At 43.2% G+C, this 18507-nt stretch overlaps 1 protein-coding gene and 1 pseudogene across 1 annotated transcript in view; one reads left to right on the top strand and one right to left on the bottom strand.

The window, feature by feature from the left end:
* Positions 1-18507, top strand: part of PRKCE (protein kinase C epsilon) — a 506967-nt gene that overhangs the window by 331911 nt on the left and 156549 nt on the right. Inside the window, exons 8-10 of the mRNA XM_060026691.1 lie at positions 12370-12512; positions 14900-14996; positions 17825-18024. Coding sequence (XP_059882674.1) covers positions 12370-12512; positions 14900-14996; positions 17825-18024 — 440 coding nt within the window. The remainder of the gene's footprint in view (positions 1-12369; positions 12513-14899; positions 14997-17824; positions 18025-18507) is intronic.
* Positions 9041-9789, bottom strand: LOC132435336 (pleckstrin homology domain-containing family F member 2-like; annotated as a pseudogene).

Genomic DNA, 18507 nt, shown 5'->3' with positions numbered 1-18507 from the left:
CAGTTCAAGGGCAAGAGAGGCCAACAGGAACTTGGTCAGGACAGGCTTGCTGGGGGGAATGGGGCTTGAGCTACACCTTGAGGGAGGAGAAGGACCTGGAAAGGAGGGCAGGGGAAGATGTTCTAGGTAGGTAACGAATTATACCTAGAGGGCAGGGGAGGAAGAAGCAGTTCCCTGCTCAGCACTGAAATGCCACAGGAGTCTCCTTGGTTGATTCTGAATCCTTGCAGTAGCAGCTGGCAATGCCTGGGGATCATGACAAATGCCCCGCATCATAAGTGGAAGGTCAGTGGGAGACTCAGTCAGAGTTTTCGTCCGAGGAATGCCACGTAGCAGACAGTTGGCCAGTCATTGCTTCTGGAAAGCTTTGAATGGTGGTTCCAGTGCCCAGTCTCTATCTGGTGACAGTTGGTGCCCAGTTTAACCCCCAAGGAGCTCCCCTCTAACCTCCTGTTCTCATCTTCTGCCCAGGACTCTGCATCAGTCACTCTCCCACCCCTGCCAACCTCCATGGCACAAGCACACGATTTCCTGTTCAAAATTGTGTGTGCTCTGCCTCTGAGCGTGGCGTGGCTGACTAATCTGTTACGAAATCAAACCACTGCCCTGGCTTACCCTCTAGGGCCAAGTAACCCTCATGGAAAGAGATTTCTGCAGGGCACATAGGCCTGCCCATCTCCCTTTGTGATTGTTCTGACAGTGTCATCCGCTTGCTTTGGGAGAAATCCCAACAGCCTGACTTGCCCCATTGCAACCCTCGCTTTAATCTCAGCTATGAAAAGGGTGGAAACATGGAAACCAAAATGAAGGTCAGAGTGCTCGAGCCCCCATCTGTCCTGAGGATGACACTGCTGCTGCAATACCACCCAGCACAGAGTAGGAGCTCAACGAATATGTGATGAAAAACTAGGTAGTAGTACTGTAATGATCCTCCTTTTAGAAGAGCCCCAGCAGGGCAGCTCTGTTTCTTCCCAGTGCAGTTCATCCAGGTGGAACAGTTGAAAATGAACAATATGAAGCTGCCTGGAAAGGGAAGCCTTAGGGGCAGCCTCGAGCTATGAGGGGTTTGGGAGCCTTGCCACTGGGCCTGGGTGCTCACCAATCGGGATGGGGCAGAGGAGTGCAGAAGGGGGGTGATTTGGCTGGTTTGTCTGCCCAAACGTTTCCCCTTTCTTTTTTTTTAAACATCTTTATTGGAGTATAATTGCTTTACAATGGTGTGTTAGTTTCTGCTTTATAACAAAGTGAATCAGTTATACATATGTTCCCATATCTCTTCCCTCTTGCGTCTCCCTCCCTCCCACCCTCCCTATCCCACCCCTCCATGTGGTCACAAAGCACAGAGCTGATCTCCCTGTGCTATGCGGCTGCTTCCCACTAGCTATCTGTTTTACATTTGGTAGTGTATATATGTCCGTGCCACTCTCTCACTTCGTCCCTGCTTACCCTTCCCTCTCCCCATATCCTCAAGTCCATTCTCTAGTAGGTCTGTGTCTTTATTCCCGTCTTACCCGTAGGTTCTTCATGACCTTTTTTTCTTTTCTTAGATTCCATATATATGTGTTAGCATACGGTATTTGTTTTTCTCTTTCTGACTTCCCCTTTCTTTTGATTCCAACTGGCACATCCACTTTCTTTTACTGATCTGCAGCCTCTGGGTGTCACCTTACAGCTTCCAGGAGCCCCACTGTGGCTGCCTAAATTATGTCAAGTTCCTCTCCCTCAGCCAACTTTGCCCTCTTGTTTCCAGACTTTTCAAAGCACTTTCAAAGTTGCTTTTTCATGTGGTCCATTTTAACTGACATGTTATTGGATTTTTTTTTTAACTTAACCTATTGGGACAACTAGACAGTTCTCCTAGGGAAATAACAGAATTTAAAAAAATGAAAAACAAAATCTCCGAAGACCGATCCTATCTTGCTGACCAGCCAACCTGAGCTAATTGTTTCATTAGGATGGACAGGTCTGGCGTTACAACACCAGGGGGCGCCAGTGACTAAATCACCTAGATAAACTGCCCCTGCTGAGAAATTCTCTCTCTTCATTTCGTTGCTTCATTCTTGTCCTTTCTGTCACCTCAAGAAGAGACAGAAGACGACTTGCATGAAGTTGGTGGGCAGGTGCAGGTGAGGTGGGCTGTGTGTCAAAGGGTAGCTGTTGCTAAGGGGAGTGGGACAGAGGATTCAGAGCTGAGTGCTGTTGCCTGCAGTCTGGGAGGCTCTGAGGATTTTCAGGCATTGTTAGTAATAACTCAGCTAATGGATTTGGCACCATGGCCAGGCTGTGGTGGAGCTTTCTCGTTCGTTTATATTGTCTGAGAAAGGTCCTCTCCCATCAGCGCACATGCTCCCCCATCCCCACACCCCTGCCTTTGGTTCTGTGGGCATCTTCAGCTCCATAATTCACTTGAACTCTTCAAGCCTGGGTTGGGAAGGAGGGGGAGTGGAGTCTGTGCTGTCCCTCCCTCTAGGTCAGGGACCAGGCCGTGAAGGGCCAGTAGGAGGTCTGGCCATCCTGCCTGGTTTCACTCCAGAAACTGTGTGTGTGTGTGTGTGTGTGTGTGTGTGTGTGTGTGTGTGTGTGTGTGTGTGTGTGTGTTTTAATAGACTTTAACTTTTAGAGCAGTTTTCGGTTCACAGCAAAATTGAGGAGCAAGTACAGAGATTTCCAATATACCCTCCTACCCCCACCCATGGACAGCCTCCCTCACTATCAATGTCCCCACCAGGCTGATACATTTGTTACAATCAGTGAACTTAAATTGATACATCATTATCCCTCAATTTACATTAGGGTTCCCTCTTGGTGTTGGATATACTGTGGGTTTGGACAAATGTACAGTGTGTTGTATGCACCATTATAGTATCATACGGATAGTTTCACTACCCTAAAAATCCTCTGTGCTTTGGCTATTCATCCTTGCCTCCCCCCAACCCCTGGCAATCACTGATCTTTTTACTGTCTCTGTGGTTCTGCTTTTCCAGAAAGTCATATAGTTGGAATCATATAATATATAGTCTTTTCAGATTGCCTTCTTTCACTTAGTAGTGTTCATAAGTTTCCTCCATGTCTTTCATGGGTTAATAACTAATGTATTTTTAGTGTTGAATAATATTCCATTGTATGAACTTACCACAGTTTATTTAGCCATTCACTTACTAAAGGACATCTTAGTTGTTTCCAGGTTTTCATAATTATGAATAAAACTGCTGTAGACATCCGTGTGCTGGTTTTTGTGTAGACATACGTTTTCAACTAATTTGGGTAAATACCGGGAGTGTGATTGCTGGATTGTAAGCTAAGAGTATGTTTAGTTTTGTAAGAAACTACCGAACTGTCTTCCAAAGTGGAAGACGTTTTTCATTTCCACTAGGAATGAATGAGGATTCCTGTTGCTCCACATCCTCACCAGCATTTGGTGTTGTCAGTGTTTTAGATTTTGGCCGTTCTAAAACGTGTGGAGTGGTATCTTGTTTTAATTTGCAATTCCCTAATGCCATATGATGTGGAGCATCTTCTCATATGTTTGTATGCTATCTGTATATCTTCTTTGGTGAGGTTTCCGCTCATGTCTTTTGCGTATTTTTTTAACTGGGTTGTTCATTTTCTTATTGTTGAGTTTTAAGGGTTCTTGCATATTTTGGATAAGCTTTTATCAGATATGTCTTGTGCAAATATTTTCTCCCAGTCCGTGGCTTATCTTCTCATTCTCTTGACAGTGTCTTTTGCAGAGCAAAAGTTTTTAATTTTAATGAAGTCCAGCTTATCAGTTATTTCTTTCATTAATCATGCCTTTTGTGTTATATTTAAAAAGTCATCACCATATCCAAGGGCACCTAGATCTCCTCCTATGTTATCTTCTAGGAGTTTCATAGTTTTGAGTTTTATATTTAGGTTTATAACCCGTTTAGAGTTAATTTTTGTGAAGGGTGTAAAATCTGTGGGTAGGTTCTTTTTTTTTTTGCATCAGATATCCAGTTGTTCCAGCACCATTTGTTGAAAAAGACTATCTTTGCTCCCTTGTATTGCCTTTGCTCCTTTGTCGAAAATCAGTTGTATGTTTATGGAGGTCTATTTCTGGGTTCTCTCTTCTGTGCCATTGATCTGTTTGTCTATTCTTTCACCAGTACACACTGCCTTGGTTACTATACCTTTACAGTAAATCTTGAAGTCAGGTAGTGTTGGTTGTCCAACACTTCTTCAATGTTATGTCGGCTATTCTGGGTCTTTTGCATCTCCATGTGAACTTTAGAATCAGTTTGTCAATCTCTACAAAATAATTTCCTGGGATTTTGATTGAGATTTCAGTGAGTCTATAGATCACACTGGGAAGAACTGTCCTCCTTACAACATTGAGACTTCCTACCCATGAACATGGAATATCTTTACATGTATTTAGTTCTGTTTTTGTTTCTTTCATCAGTTTTGTAGTTTTCCTCAGTCTTGTACATATTTTCTTAGATTTATACCTAAGTATTTCAGTTTTTAGGTGATAATGCAAATGATATCATGTTCTTAATTTTAAATTCCACTTAATCATTATTGATAAATAGGAAAGTGATTGGCTTTGTATATTAGCCTTGTATCCTACAACATTGCTATAATCACTTATTAGTTCCAGTTTTTTGGTCAGTTCTTTCAGATTTTCTGCATAGATAATCACGTCATCAGCAAACAAAGACAGTTTTATTTCTTCCTTTCTAAGCACTATACCTTTTACCTCCTTTTCTTGTCTTATTGCATTAGCTAGTACTTCCAATGCAATGTTGAAAAAGAGTGGTGAGAAGGGACATCCTTGCCTTGTTCTTGGAACTAGAAAGCTTCTGGTTTCTTACCATTAAGCATGTTGTTAGTTGTAGGGTTTTGTAGATGTTCTTTATCAAGTTAAGGCAGTTCCCCTCTATTTCTTCATTGCTGAGAGATTTTATTATGAATGGGTGTTGGATTTTGTCAAATGCTTTTTTTCTTTTTCATTGATTGATAGGCTTTGTGATTTTTCTTCTGTAGCCTGTTGATGTGATGGATTACATTAACTGATTTTCAAATATTGAACCAGCCTTGCATACCTGAGATAAGTCATACTTTGTCATGATACATATTTCTTTTTACACATTGTTAGATTCAATTTGGTAGTATTTTGTTGAGGACTTCTACATCTATATTTGTGAGAGATATTGGTCTGCAGTTGTCTTTTCTTGTAATGGCTTTGTTGGTTTTGGTGTTAGGGTAATGCTGGTCTCATAAAAGGAGTTAGGAAATGTTTCCTTTGCTTCCATCTTCTAGAAGATATTGTAGAGGATTGGTATAATTTCTTCCTTAAGTGTGTGGTCCTGGAATTCACTAGTGAACCTATCCGAGCCTGGTACTGTCTGTCTTGGAAGGCTATTAATTACTGATTTTATTTCTTTAATAGATATAGATCTTTTACACTGTATTACATGTGTGAGTTTTGGCAGATTGTATCTTTCAAGGATGGTTTTGCTGCATCCTACTAATTATGAAAAGTTGTATTTTCATTTTCAATCAATTCAAAATATTTTAAAATTTCTCATGAGATTTCTTCGTTGACCCATGTGTTACTTAGCAGTATGTTATTTAATTTCCAAGTATTTGGGGATTTTTCCAAATATGTTTCTGTTACTGATTTCTGATTTAATTCCACTGTGGTCTGAGAACAGACATTATATGATTTCTATTATTTTAAAATTGTTAAGATGTGTTTTATGGCTCAGATTGTGCTCTGTCTTGGTAAATGTTCCATGTGAGCTTGAGAAGAATGTGTGTTCTGCTGTTGTTGGATGAGGCAGTCAATAAATATCCAGTTGATTAATGTGGCTGTTCACTTCAAATATGTCCTTACTGATTTTCTGCCTTCTGTATCTGTCTGTTTCTGATAGAGGGGTGTTAAAGTCTTCAGCCGTAATAGTTGGTTCATCTGTTTCTCCTTGCAGTTCGCTGTTTTTGCCTTACATATTTTGGTGCTCTGTTGTTAGGTGCATACACATTAAGGATTTTAATGTCTTCTTGGAGAATTGACCCCTTTATCATTGTGCCCTTTGATGTCTCTGATAACTTTCCTTGCTCTGAAGTCTGCCCTGTCAGAAATTAATATAGCTACTCCTGCTTTCTTTTGATTAGTGTTAACATGGTATATCTTTCTCCATAACTTTAATTTTAATCTATATGTGTCTTATATTTAAAGTGTATTTCTTGTAGATGATATGTACTGGGTCTTGTTTTGTGATCCATTCTGACAATCCCTGTCTTCTTATTGGTGTATTTAGACCATTGACATTTAAATTGATTATCAGCATAGTTGGATTAATGAGTACCTTTTTTGCTATTGTTTTCCATTTGATGCCCTTGTTCTCTGTTCCTATTTTTGTCTTCCACATTCTTTCCACCTTTTGTGGTTTTAATTGAACATTTTATATGATTCCATTTTCTCTTTTTTCTTAGCATATCAGTTCTTCTCCTTCTCCCCCTTCCTCTCCCCCTCGTTCTCCTCCCCCTCGTCCCCCTCCTCACCTCCTCCTCCTCCTCCTCCTCCTTTTTTCTTATTTTAGTGGTTGCCCTAGAGTTTGCAATATACATTTACAACTAATCCAAGTCCACTTTCAAATAACACTCTAATACTTCATGGGTAGTGCAAGTACCTTATAATAACAAAATACTCCTAGTTCCTCTGTCCCACTCCTTATATTGTTGTAGTCATCCATTTCACTTATACATAAGCATATATTTTCTATACATATATATAAGCATAATAATTGAAAACATTGTTGCTATTATTATTTTGAAAAGTTGTTATCTGTTAGATCAAGTAAGAATTTAAAAACTAAAAGTTTTTATTTTAGCATCACTTATTCCTTCTCTGATGCTCTTCCTTTCTTTATGTAGATCTGAGTTTTTGACTGATATCATTTTCCTTCTTTCTGAAGAACTTTTTTTATTTTTAAGTTATAAAATATTTTTTATTGTAAAAACAGAGTCAATAGAGGTTGACAACATAAATGTTTTCTCAGAACATTTCCCCTTGGTTCCTGAATTTGCTAGGTTCCTATGTACCAGCAAGTCTCCATTAGCACTTCTCAGATTTCATGGTCCTTTTTGGATATGTTTATTGATTATATGTAAATATTGCTTAGAAACAGAAGTCCATATGATATTAAAACAAACAAAAAAACCTGTTGTGCCTTTCTTTCACATTTCCTACAGGGAGATCTATATATCTCAGGTGCTTTCACAATTTAAAAGTAAAGTTAGTACCTTAACCAAACCAAAGAATCCTCCATCACAAGTTACTAAATCAAACCTCTCATGACATTTGCAATATATCCAGATTTAAAGATTTTAAAACAAAAGAATTTAGAATTTAAAACAAACTTCAGACTGATTTTTCATATTTGAAAGACTACAGTTATTTGCAGCATACAAATGGAGAGAGTAGCGCAAAATGCATCAAGTTTTATATGATAAATAGACTTTCAACCTAATGGCTGCTTCAAAAGCAAAGGCTGAAAAACTACCTCTTCTTAAAAGCAATCTAGACTGACTCAATAAAGTTCACAATTTAGAAAGATCAATTGCTACTCTGTTTCCATAGATTGCAAAATGATTTCAGAAACAGATTAAACATACAGTTGTTTTACAAAACTAGAAATATTGTTTGGGACTTTACAAAACTTTATAAAATATAATACTATATTTGTAAATTCAAGATAGTTTCACACTGAAATAGAAAATACTTCCACAAATATGAAGTCTAGTCAAACTTAACTGGTCTCTCCCAACCATTCTCATACATTATTTCTTCCAGATCTTCAACCTGAGTAGATCTGTGCTCTAGCATGAGATTTTTTTAAAGAGATTGGTTAATTTCAAGAAGTTGTATAAGATTTTTCATTCTAGAAACAATGTTAAAGCAGATGATTTACACCTAAAAATATGTCTCACTAAAAGTAGAAATAATGCAGTGACAATTTGTATTTGATAAATTTCAAACCAGATTCCTCAGAATGACAATTATAATGTGGTACCTACAAAAAGTAAAAATATACAGTAATCACAACTATTTTATGGAAAATATTTATTCATATGGAATAAAGAACCTCTAAATTTAGTTATTTGTAGCTGTCAAATGAGAAGTACTTTCTAATTACACCCATTTATAACATTCATTTTACACCTCAAAGAGCACCAGTGTATTTTTTTTTTTTTTTTTTTTTGCGGTACGTGGGCCTCTCACTGTTGTGGCCTCTCCCATTGCGGAGCACAGTCTCCGGACACGCAGGCTCAGCGGCCATGGCTCACGGGCCCAGCTGCTCCGCGGCATGTGGGATCCTCCCGGACCAGGGCATGAACCCATGTCCCCTGCATCGGCAGACGGACTCTCAACCACTGCGCCACCAGGGAAGCCTTGCACCAGTGTATTTTTAAAACAAACTGAAAAGTGAGAAGGTAGGGGCTTATTCCATGCAACAGTGGTATTATGATAAGGCACCACCTGGTGTGTGAAAAAGCCAAACAAAGTATTTCCAAAGCATGTATTTCTGTTACTGGTGTCTTAACCTTTAGATAAGATGGTTAGAAAAAAGCTAATAACATTATTAGCTAACCACATCATACTCCTTTTCCATCATTCTTTGCTTTTAGTTTTTCCATATTACAGAACATATAATAAACAACAGTAGAGTACATGATATGTTAAATAAACATCTTTTCCCAACCATTCAAGAAAATAGTGTAGAATTAAAACAAGAATAAGAAACCAAAAACTTTTCTGATATATTCGCAATAGTCTGTCCCTGTAGAAGAATAGGGAGCTGGGGGAGGTGAGGAGAGAGTGGCAGCAGCAGTTGGGGTTGGGGGATGGTAACAGGACCTCCTTTCTATAGAATATATTGAGGCACACAGGTTAAAAGTTTCTCAGGCAAATTCATTGCTAGAGCAAAACTGACAGAAAGCTCAGGATTTTACATTCCCCCCAGAGCTGATTTCTCAGATAGTCACATCCGATTAAATATTTCAAAATATTCCCTTAGTCACTGCTATCATCGTCGTCATCATCATCATCAGATACATCATTTAAAGGAGACTTCAGTGACTGACTATAAGAGTCCGATCTAGTAGGCTGGCACCTGGCCATGTCCCCAGTAGAAAGCAGGTCATAGTAGAAGTCACAAATCCTCACAGGCTTAGAGGACTGGCTGGGAAGAAGTCTCTTTTCAGAGCAGGGCCCACAGACAACAAAACCACATTTGTGGCAGTGGTGAGGACGATTAACAGGTGTGAATTTTGCTGTCTGACAACGCATACATACAGTTGCCTCAGAGTCAGGAACCCAGACGGCAGCACGTTCATACTGGGTGTCTTCCCACTTTTGGAGAGCAAATCAGTAACACATTTATCTATGTGATTCGTCCATTCTGATTTCTCAGTGGCAGTGGCAGAATAAGCTGCAAATGATTTAGTTGGTGTCTTGATCAGCCATCCATTCCTCAAGTCTCCCTCATCTGTGAGAGAATCAATTGTGACATTTTCCAGGGGAATAATACGTTATTTGTTATATTTTTTCTTCTGGATGGCAATATTGCTATACACAAGAATATCATTGAATAAGAAAAACTGCCTTGCTTTAGGCTTTTTTCTGCACAACTTAGACAATACTCCTTCTCCAATAAGAACCCGTCCAGGTATAGTTAAGGGTTGGCCAGCTGCTCCAAAACAATTTTCTACTATATTTTTACGTCTAGTATTTGCTTCACTGTTTGCCAAGCGATCCACCATCTTTTGCTAATAGCCTCCAAACTCGGGAACTACACACTCCAGAGGCCCTCCTTTCCACATGCTGCCTCTCCCCTTCTGCCTGAAGAACTTCTTTTAACATTTCTTGCAAGGCAGGTCTATTGGCAACAAATTCCCTCAGTTTTTATTTGTCTGAGAAAGTCTTTATTTCTCCTTCACTTTTTTTTTTTTTTTTTTTTTGTACGGTACGCGGGCCTCTCACTGCTGTGGCCTTTCCCGCCGCGGAGCACAGGCTCCAGACGCGCAGGGTCAGCGGCCATGGCTCACGGGCCCAGCCGCTCCGCGGCATGTGGGATCTTCCTGGACCGGGGCACGAACCTGTGTCCCCTGCATCAGCAGGCGGACTCCCAACCACTGTGCCACCAGGGAAGCCCTCTCCTTCACTTTTGAAGGATAATTTCACAGGCTACAGAATTCTGCATTTTTTTTCCCCTCTCAGTACTTTAAACATTTCATTCTACTCTCTTCTTGCTTATGTGGTTTCTGAGAAGAAGTCAGATGTAATTCTTGTCTTTCCTTCTCTGTAGGTGAGGTGTTGTTTCCTTCTGGTTTCTTTCAGGATTATTTTTCTTTACCTTTGATTTTATGCAGCTTTTGTATGATATGCCTACGTGTAGTTTGTTATTGGTTTTGATTTTTGTCATTTATCCTGCTTGGTGTTCTCTAAGCTCACTGGGTCTGCGGTTCGGTGTCTGACTTTAATTTGAGGACACTCTCAGTCATTTTTGCTTCAAATATCTCTTTTATTCGTTTCTCCCTTTTTTCTCCTTTTAGTATTCCCATACACATATGTTACATCTTTTGTAATCATTCCACATTTATTAGATATTCTGTTCCTTTTTTTTTTTTCAGTATGTTTCCCTTGCTTTTCTGTTTTGGAAGTTTCTATTGACATATCCTCAGGCTCAGAGATTCTTTTCTCAGTTATGTCCATTCTACTAATGGACCCGTCAGTGACCTTCTTCGTTTCTGTTGCAGTGTTTCTGAGTTCCAGCATTTCCTTTTGAGTCTTTCTTAGAATTTCCATCTCTCTGCTTGCCCATCTGTTCTTACATGCTGTCTACTTTATTGATTAGAACCCGTAGCATATCAATCATAGTTGTTTTAAATTCCTGGTCTGGTTATTCTAACATCTCTGCCGTGTCTCAGTCTGGTTCTGCTGCTTGCCCTGTCTCTTCAAACTGTTTTTTGCCTTTTAGTATGCCTTGTAATTTTTTTTTTGATAGTCAGACATGATGTGTTGGGTAACAGGAACTGCAATAAAAGGCCTTTAGTAACATGGTGCTAAGGTGCTGGGGGAGGGGAAGCATTCTGTAGTCATATGATTAGATCTCAGTCTTTCTGTGAGCCTGTGCCTCTGAACTATGAGCCTTACACATGTTTCTCAGGGTCCGCCCCCTCTCCACCTTATGTGGGACAGGATAGCTAGCATGGGCTGGAGTTGGGTATTTCCCTTCCCCCAGGTTGCTTAGGATCTGATAAAACTACCATAGTTTAGTCTCTGGCAAAATAGCTTCTCCTGAGAGTAGGCCTTGTTAAGAACAGGGTGCTCTGGTATATATCAAAATCCTTTCCCTCTCCCCCTGTCATAAGCAGGAGGGAATTTTTCTCCAATGTTCACTGTGAGAGACCTGGTCAGACAGTTAGAGGTAAAGCTCCCAGAGTGCGGGGACCCCTATGACGGGGTCAGCCTAGAGTCTTTGACTCTCAGACTTGTCCGCTCTGGGACCCCAGCAGTTCGTCAGTTTCGGTGCCAGCTTCCCTACCCTGCACTGGTTTCCACGGGGTTGCTGCTCTGGAGTTTCTGCTCCGCTAAGTTGTGATTCATACAGTTACCTGTCTGTCTCTCCCTCAGGGCAGTGGTTTGCCCTGTGACCTTACTTCTCTGATAAATCTTAAGAAGAGTTGTTGATTTTCCAGTTTGTTCAGCTTTTTACCCATTAGGGCAGAACAGCAACTTCCAAGCTCCTTATGTGCGGGACTGGAAACCCAAACAGTTGACGTCTTCGCCTTTGATGTCCTACACCAAGGACAGTGAAGTGATGTGGACAAAACAAAGACATTCAGGCGTGGCCTTTGTCCCTCTGAACCCAGATTTTGGATTTGAAAGGGGCCTTGGAGGTCACCTCATTCAGTCTCCTTGTTTTCAGATGAACATCTTGATAGGCTGTACTGTGGGCATTCCTCTCTCGGGAATATTCCCGCATTTCAGCAGAGTAATAGAGTGAACTGTGTACAGGGGACCCATTTGGGTTCAGCATCCAATTGAACTTTCTTCAGAGAAACCAGTTAAGTTCTATGGTCAGTGTTCTGCTCCCTGAAAGGAAATTTCAATGTGATTTTTATTTATCCGTAAGCTGGTTCTCTCCATACGGTGGTTTGGTGGATGATTTTAGTTCTGTGTGAGGGGATGATGGGTGATCTTTCATTTTGCTTGTTTTGTCTTTCTCCATTTTCTAAATTCTAACAAATGAACATGTGTTCCTTTTACAACCAGCACGAAATAAGGTAATGTTTTAGGCTATGACCATTTGGAAGCCTCTCCTCTGTGCTTCCTTACAGTCTGCAAGATGAACGTTCACCGGCGCTGCGAGACCAACGTGGCTCCCAACTGTGGCGTGGACGCCAGGGGCATTGCCAAAGTGCTGGCTGACCTGGGCGTCACTCCAGACAAAATCACCAACAGTGGCCAGAGGAGGAAAAAGGTAACCAGCTCTTTGGTGGTGTTTCTGGAGCTCTTTGTGAGCCAGCATCTCTGTGTTGGCTTCCCGAGAGTCACTTGGAGTGACGTTCTGAGACTGCTGGGTTTGAGACACTGGACTTGAAGCAGCACGTGCTTCAAGAAAAAAGAAAAGGTCAGGCAGGTAGCATGAAAGTCTCCTTCGGTTCCAGAGGTGGAGAAAAGCTAAGCAAGTCTCAAGTGTGCTGTTTCTTAGGGGAACGTCAGCTTCAAGATGAGGACTCCGGAATTCCCTCCAGAAAAGACTCGACTCTAGACAGGGAAATAGACTTATCTGCCTCCAGGACTGGCATGAAAGCAATGTCAGTGCTCAGACTTTGCCTCTGGTATCACTTTAATGAGGATAAATGGATGAAGAGCTGGAACCACATTCTTTTCTAGGAAGCAAGCCAAGAAGATTTGTGTTAGTGCCGGCACTCGGCTGCCCGAGGAATATTGTTATGTCCCGCGACATGAAACATCTGGGCCTGTCTTTGGAGACCAAAGCCCTGTCTCTATCCGTATAGCATTCTGAATGTCAGTAGGAAGAGATCCATTTGCTAAAGTGTTACTTTGGTAAGTCAGGGCCCACAGATGTAAATAGAGCTAAAGGTATCCGTAGCATTTTGTTTGAAGGCCCTTCCTAGCCTTGGATCCTAGCCTAGAAAATGTAAGAATTCTCTGGAAGACTTAAGTTATGAGAAAATTGGAACCATGTTAACTGGGCAAGAAATCCTGGTGGGGGTGGGTGGCCCTTGTTGCCCGGTATTTTTTTTTTTTTTTACTAGAAAACAAGCCTGACTCTGGGCGCCTCTACAACTTGACTCCTAAATGTCCCTGAATTTTCGCTTGAAATACCTTCTGAAGGACATTTTAGAAGCTGCCCATGCCTTTTCCCTGCTGCCTCTCAGAGGAGCCTTTTCCCTGAAATGGGAAGGTTTGGGTTGTTTCCATCTTCTTAAACTTCTTCTTCCTTACCTTTCCAATAAACAAAGCAGTTTTTTAAGGATTGGAGGAAAAAAACATTCTCTTCTCTGGTTAACGGTGAGATTTTGTGCTTCTGGTGGCTCTTCTCAGCTCTGTCGGTCCCCCTGGTGGAAACAGGACTTCGGTTATTGACCCAAGACACGGGAGTTGCAAGCAGAATGTCAGCACCCAGAATGCTGGGGCTGCACCGGGGAGGCAGGTTAGACGAACAGCCTGTGATGACAGTGTTGAACACACAGATTTATGAGCTCTACAGAGAGCCCTGTTCAGGGGACATGATTTTGTTTCTTGCTAGAAGTAAACTGAGGCAGAATCCTTATTGTCATGAAACATTTCAGAGAAAACTCAGTACCTGCCCCCTCCCCTGTATTTACATGGGCCATAATGGCAGTAGCCAGGCATTGTCTATCTGTCTTGGATTTGGGAGATCCTGGAGGTAAGAAGCCAACATGGAGAAATTCAGGAAGGAACAAAGTCAAAGACTAAAGGACTTCAGTCCTGATGTTTTTATTGCTTTGATGCTTCTAATGCAAAAGCTGGAAAAAGTCAAGTGAACCAAATAGTAGCTCAAGTTAGTACGAGAGGATGGGAGACAAGTGCCCTTGGCCAGAAGCTTCAAGGGCTTCTTTGCAGGAGCGTCAGGCTTGCTAGAGCTTTGGTTCCCTTAACATGGCCCCTCGCAAGTAGTCCATCATCCAGAAAGAGCGTGTGTGCACAGCAGGTAGATCAAGAGTAAAAGGGAGCAGAAGGGCTTGCAATCTCTGAGTCTAAACCTCTGACTTAAATGGGAACTTAAAGTGGATATGCCAGCATCTGTGCCGGGAAACAGACTTCCCTGGGGGTGTCCTGCTGAAATTTGCCAATTGCCGACAAATACCCACACACCTGAAGATGTTTATTGAGCTTCTGTTGTGTGTATCACTCTCTGCAGTCGCCAGGGGCAGTACAAATACTAGATAGGGTCTAACTTTCAAAGAACCTACAGTCTACCTGAGTAGCGAGCCCCAAACGAAATGAAGCTGAACAAAGTAATGCATGGCAAGCAGCTGTTAGAGGCAGGTGTCAAGTTGCACTGGATGAGGTAACTTGCGTTTCTTGGGTAGGCAAGGAGGTTTCATGGAAGGGGGAAGGTTGGGCTTCGCTTGGAAAGGTCAGCTGTATTTGGATAGAATAAAAATCAAGCAGACTGACATCTCTTGTTTTCTTCCCTTTAATTGTCAAATGAAACCTTGAGTCTCTGCCTTCAAACTGTCAATTCAGCAGCTGCTGCTGTGCGCCAGGGACTCCTAGGGCCCCTGGCATCGTTTCTTGATGCTTTTGACCTCAGGGAAACTCCCCACGCTCCCTTCTGATCCCTCTCTCCCCTCGTTCTCTCCCCCTCTCTAGCTCATTGCTGGGGCTGAGTCCCCGCAGCCTGCTTCCGGAAGCTCACCGTCTGAGGAAGATCGATCCAGGTCGGCCCCCACCTCCCCTTGTGACCAAGGTGAGACTCTCAGATTTGCTTCTTTACCTCTGAGCTCTGTCCTTGGAAGGACGAGGGAGCCCGAGGCCTCTTCATCCAAGCATGGCCTTGTGAGCAGAAACAGCCAGCAGCCCTGGAGGGTCTCCAGGTGACCTTTCCCAGCTGACTCCGTAGCTGTGCTTTCCCTCTACAAGGCTTTCTTGAGGGTGAGGCACTAAATGGCTGTGCCAGCCTGAAATGCCCCCCAGGCAGGGCGAGAGAGAGCGAGCTGGGGTGCTGTGGTTCTTTTTTTCTTTTGCCTCTCCCTGGTTCCACGTTCAGGAGAGGGAGAAGCCCTTCTCTTACCCCGCTGCTCCCAGGCCCGTCAGCACTGCTCAGCTGAGCCTGGCTTCCTTCCTCCCTGACTCTCATCAAGGTACCCAAAACCTGAGAACAGGGCAGGAGTCGGGGGATGGGTGGGGGAGGGCATCTACCACGTGGGTGGGTGGGGATAGGAAGGTGAGGCTGGCGAAGAGCCTGAGAGAAGCAGTGGGGAGGAAGCCAGCTCTGGGACTGACTCCCCTGTAGAGCTCAGCTCAGGACGTTTCCTTCGCTGTCAGAATGTGCTGGAAGTCCTCAGAGGTTTCTGAATTCTACAGGCAGCCAAGGATGCCAGGCTGAGGAGGCACTTACACGTTTAAGACCTTCCCCTCTGGCGACCAGAACCAGATCTCACTGGGAAGGGATTTTTGCACCGGCAGAACAGTCACCACCATTAGTGAATCGTAACAGTAGCGCCTTGATGTTCTGTAGCCCCTTTTCTTTCGTCTTCCTTATCCTGATTTTATGCTCACGCCGACTCTCTTGTCCATGCTCCCTTACTGTCCCCAGGTGACAGGGTGGGAAGTGGAAGGCAGAGAGTTGAAAAGGTTTGTCCAAAGGTCAGGAACTAAGTCAGGGGTAAGGGTGAGACTGCACCTCTCCTGGCATAGGGACCCCATTCTCAGAATCCATGCCATCAAACCCTCCCTGGGGGTCATCCCTGTGACCCAGCCCTTGGCGTGACCCTAGCCCTTACCTAGGAGTAAATAAAACAGCTGCAAGGGGGTGTGCCGGTCCTGAGGCCACAGAATAATTGGTCTGAGCGCCTCTCCATGCCGCTCTGGTTCACTTTCTGCACCTTTATCCTCTGCTTCATTTCAAAAGAGGTGTGACCCATCTGTTAGTAAGCTGACGGTCCTCTGGGGCCTCCAAGCAAGCAGGTACTATCCCGGCCCAGTGTGGGTATTTTCACATTTCCCTTTTTTTAATACTGAGAGCTCCTTTGAGAGCTTCAAGGAGACAGGGTCATATGGTAAAGAGACCCCAAGTAACGGGTGAGGTGCCTGGGTTTCTAGGCCTGGTCCCTGCCCAGAGTGCTGTCCAGCCTTGGCAGGACACCGTGCCCCTCAGGACCTCTCTTTGGCCCCAGTCAGTGCAAGTACGGCATTCCCCAGCAGTGTTGTGAGCACAAAGGGACGTGAAAACCCTCTTAGCAAGACATGGCATTATTGCAGAGCAGAAATAAGGCACTATTCCTCTTCCCTCTGTTGTAAGAACACATAGAAAGACATTTTCTTCAAGTTTTGATATCCCCAAGCATCCAAGTTCTGTCTTCCAAAATCCATTTATTAACTTGCCTTGGAAGTTAGGCTGAGAAGCTCTGTGCTGAGACCAAAAGTTATACTTATTTAAGAATAAGAGATAGAAAACTGCAGAATTGGCGTGGGCATATCTGTAGACTCGGAAGCTGTCTTCACCCCTCCCCTCTACCCTGCCCCGACACATCTCAGAGTAGTCAAACTCCAGATCCAAGGAAGATCTCCAGGTTCCTGGAGTGAGCTCTCCTGGGCCTCAGTCCTTCCGAAAAGAAACCAAAGTTGTCTTTATGTCAAGCAGCACGTGGTCACTAATGCGTGATTCTGACTCCCAAGGGTCAGTAGTTTGTGTTCCCCTCCTGTGATCCCAGTTATTCACGAGCATCTTTTAAAAATGGGTTATGCTTAAGATGCCCATTTCTACACAGAGGAGTGTATGTCTTGGTGAATATATAGCTAACAATAAAGCTTCCTCAAATAGAAAAGGTCACAGGATCATCCAGTCTTATCATCCCTAGGTAATTCAGGTCACATACTCTGGAGGGGCACAAGGCTGTGTCGTAGTTGTGAAATTGTACTGAGGACTCCCTGTCCCGTCCTAGATAAATTTGCAGCATGTCACTCTTGGGAAGCAGTTCTTTTGGTGATGATAAGCCCATTGCTCATTTTGTTAAATAACCTTGTGTAAGATGGGTATTTAGAATAAACCCAGCAACAAGGCCAAATAAAGTCCCTTAGAAGGTAAAGGCTTCTTAGTCCCAGCTATTGAAATAATTACCTCACCAATAATTACTGTAACAATGGTTCTCCATTAGTCATTGTTCTAATTTTCAAAGGAAACTGGAAGGGTACCTGTTGCCTTTGGGACTCTGCGAGGTTCCAGAGAAGGCCAGGATTCCTCCATTACACCTAGAATAATGGAATAAATAGGCTACTGGCTGAAGGGGGCTTTCGGAGAGGTGGCCTGGTCCCAGAGTAAAAGGAAGATCTGAAGGAGTTGTTTGGCGGGGACGGCCTCCTCTTTGCATGCCTAGGCCTTGCTGTACGTTAGGTGCCAAGGAAAGTGTGCAGAGCCAATGAAGCCACGTAAAGGGATGCCCCACGGGGTTTGCTGCTGTGAAGAACCAGAAAGAGGGTTGAGAGCTCATGGGGGTAAATTCTGAGTATTAAATCCTAATGGGAAGGGCTCGTGAGGTATGCGCTCATGCAGTATCTTGTCACCCTTGGCCCTAGAAATAAAAGAACTTGAAAACAACATCCGGAAGGCCTTGTCATTTGACAACCGAGGGGAGGAGCACAGGGCAGCAGCGTCCACCGACGGCCAGCTGGCGAGCCCGGGCGAGAATGGTGAAGTCCGGCAAGGCCAGGCCAAGCGCTTGGGCCTGGATGAGTTCAACTTCATCAAGGTGTTGGGCAAAGGCAGCTTCGGCAAGGTCTGTGACATGCAGGGGCAGGGCTGCTGGTTTGGTCCAAGATTAAGTGATGAACATTTCAGCCTAGTCTGATTATGTTTTCCTTCCTTGTTGAGTGCAGATGGCCTGAGGCCAAGCAGACAGGAGCCAGGGTTCTCCTGCTAACTAGCTGTGGGAGTTCAGTGTAGTCATTCCACCTCTCTGGGATTTAGTTTTTCTCGTTTGTCAAATGGGGACAGGAATCAAGTGAGAGAGTGGGGGAGAAAGCACTTGGAACGGTTTAAATGGCACTACGTGTGCCTGGCATCCCATTATCGAGAATAGTAACGATAGCTTTCTTCCCTTCAGAGATCCGTCTGAAATTCTGGCTTTAATTCATCATGAAGACTTTGGAAATGAATTCTAGAACCTCTGCCCTCAGTGAACTTGGGGCTCAAAAGAAATCTTAGCATGTATTAGTTTGGAAATATAATGTTATTCAACTGACTTTTCTGCCACTGACTA

Source organism: Delphinus delphis, chromosome 12 (assembly GCF_949987515.2).
Source record: "Delphinus delphis chromosome 12, mDelDel1.2, whole genome shotgun sequence".
Taxonomy (NCBI): domain Eukaryota; kingdom Metazoa; phylum Chordata; class Mammalia; order Artiodactyla; family Delphinidae; genus Delphinus; species Delphinus delphis.
The sequence above is the reverse complement of the archived record's forward strand: the minus strand, read 5'-3'. Positions and strand labels throughout refer to the sequence as shown.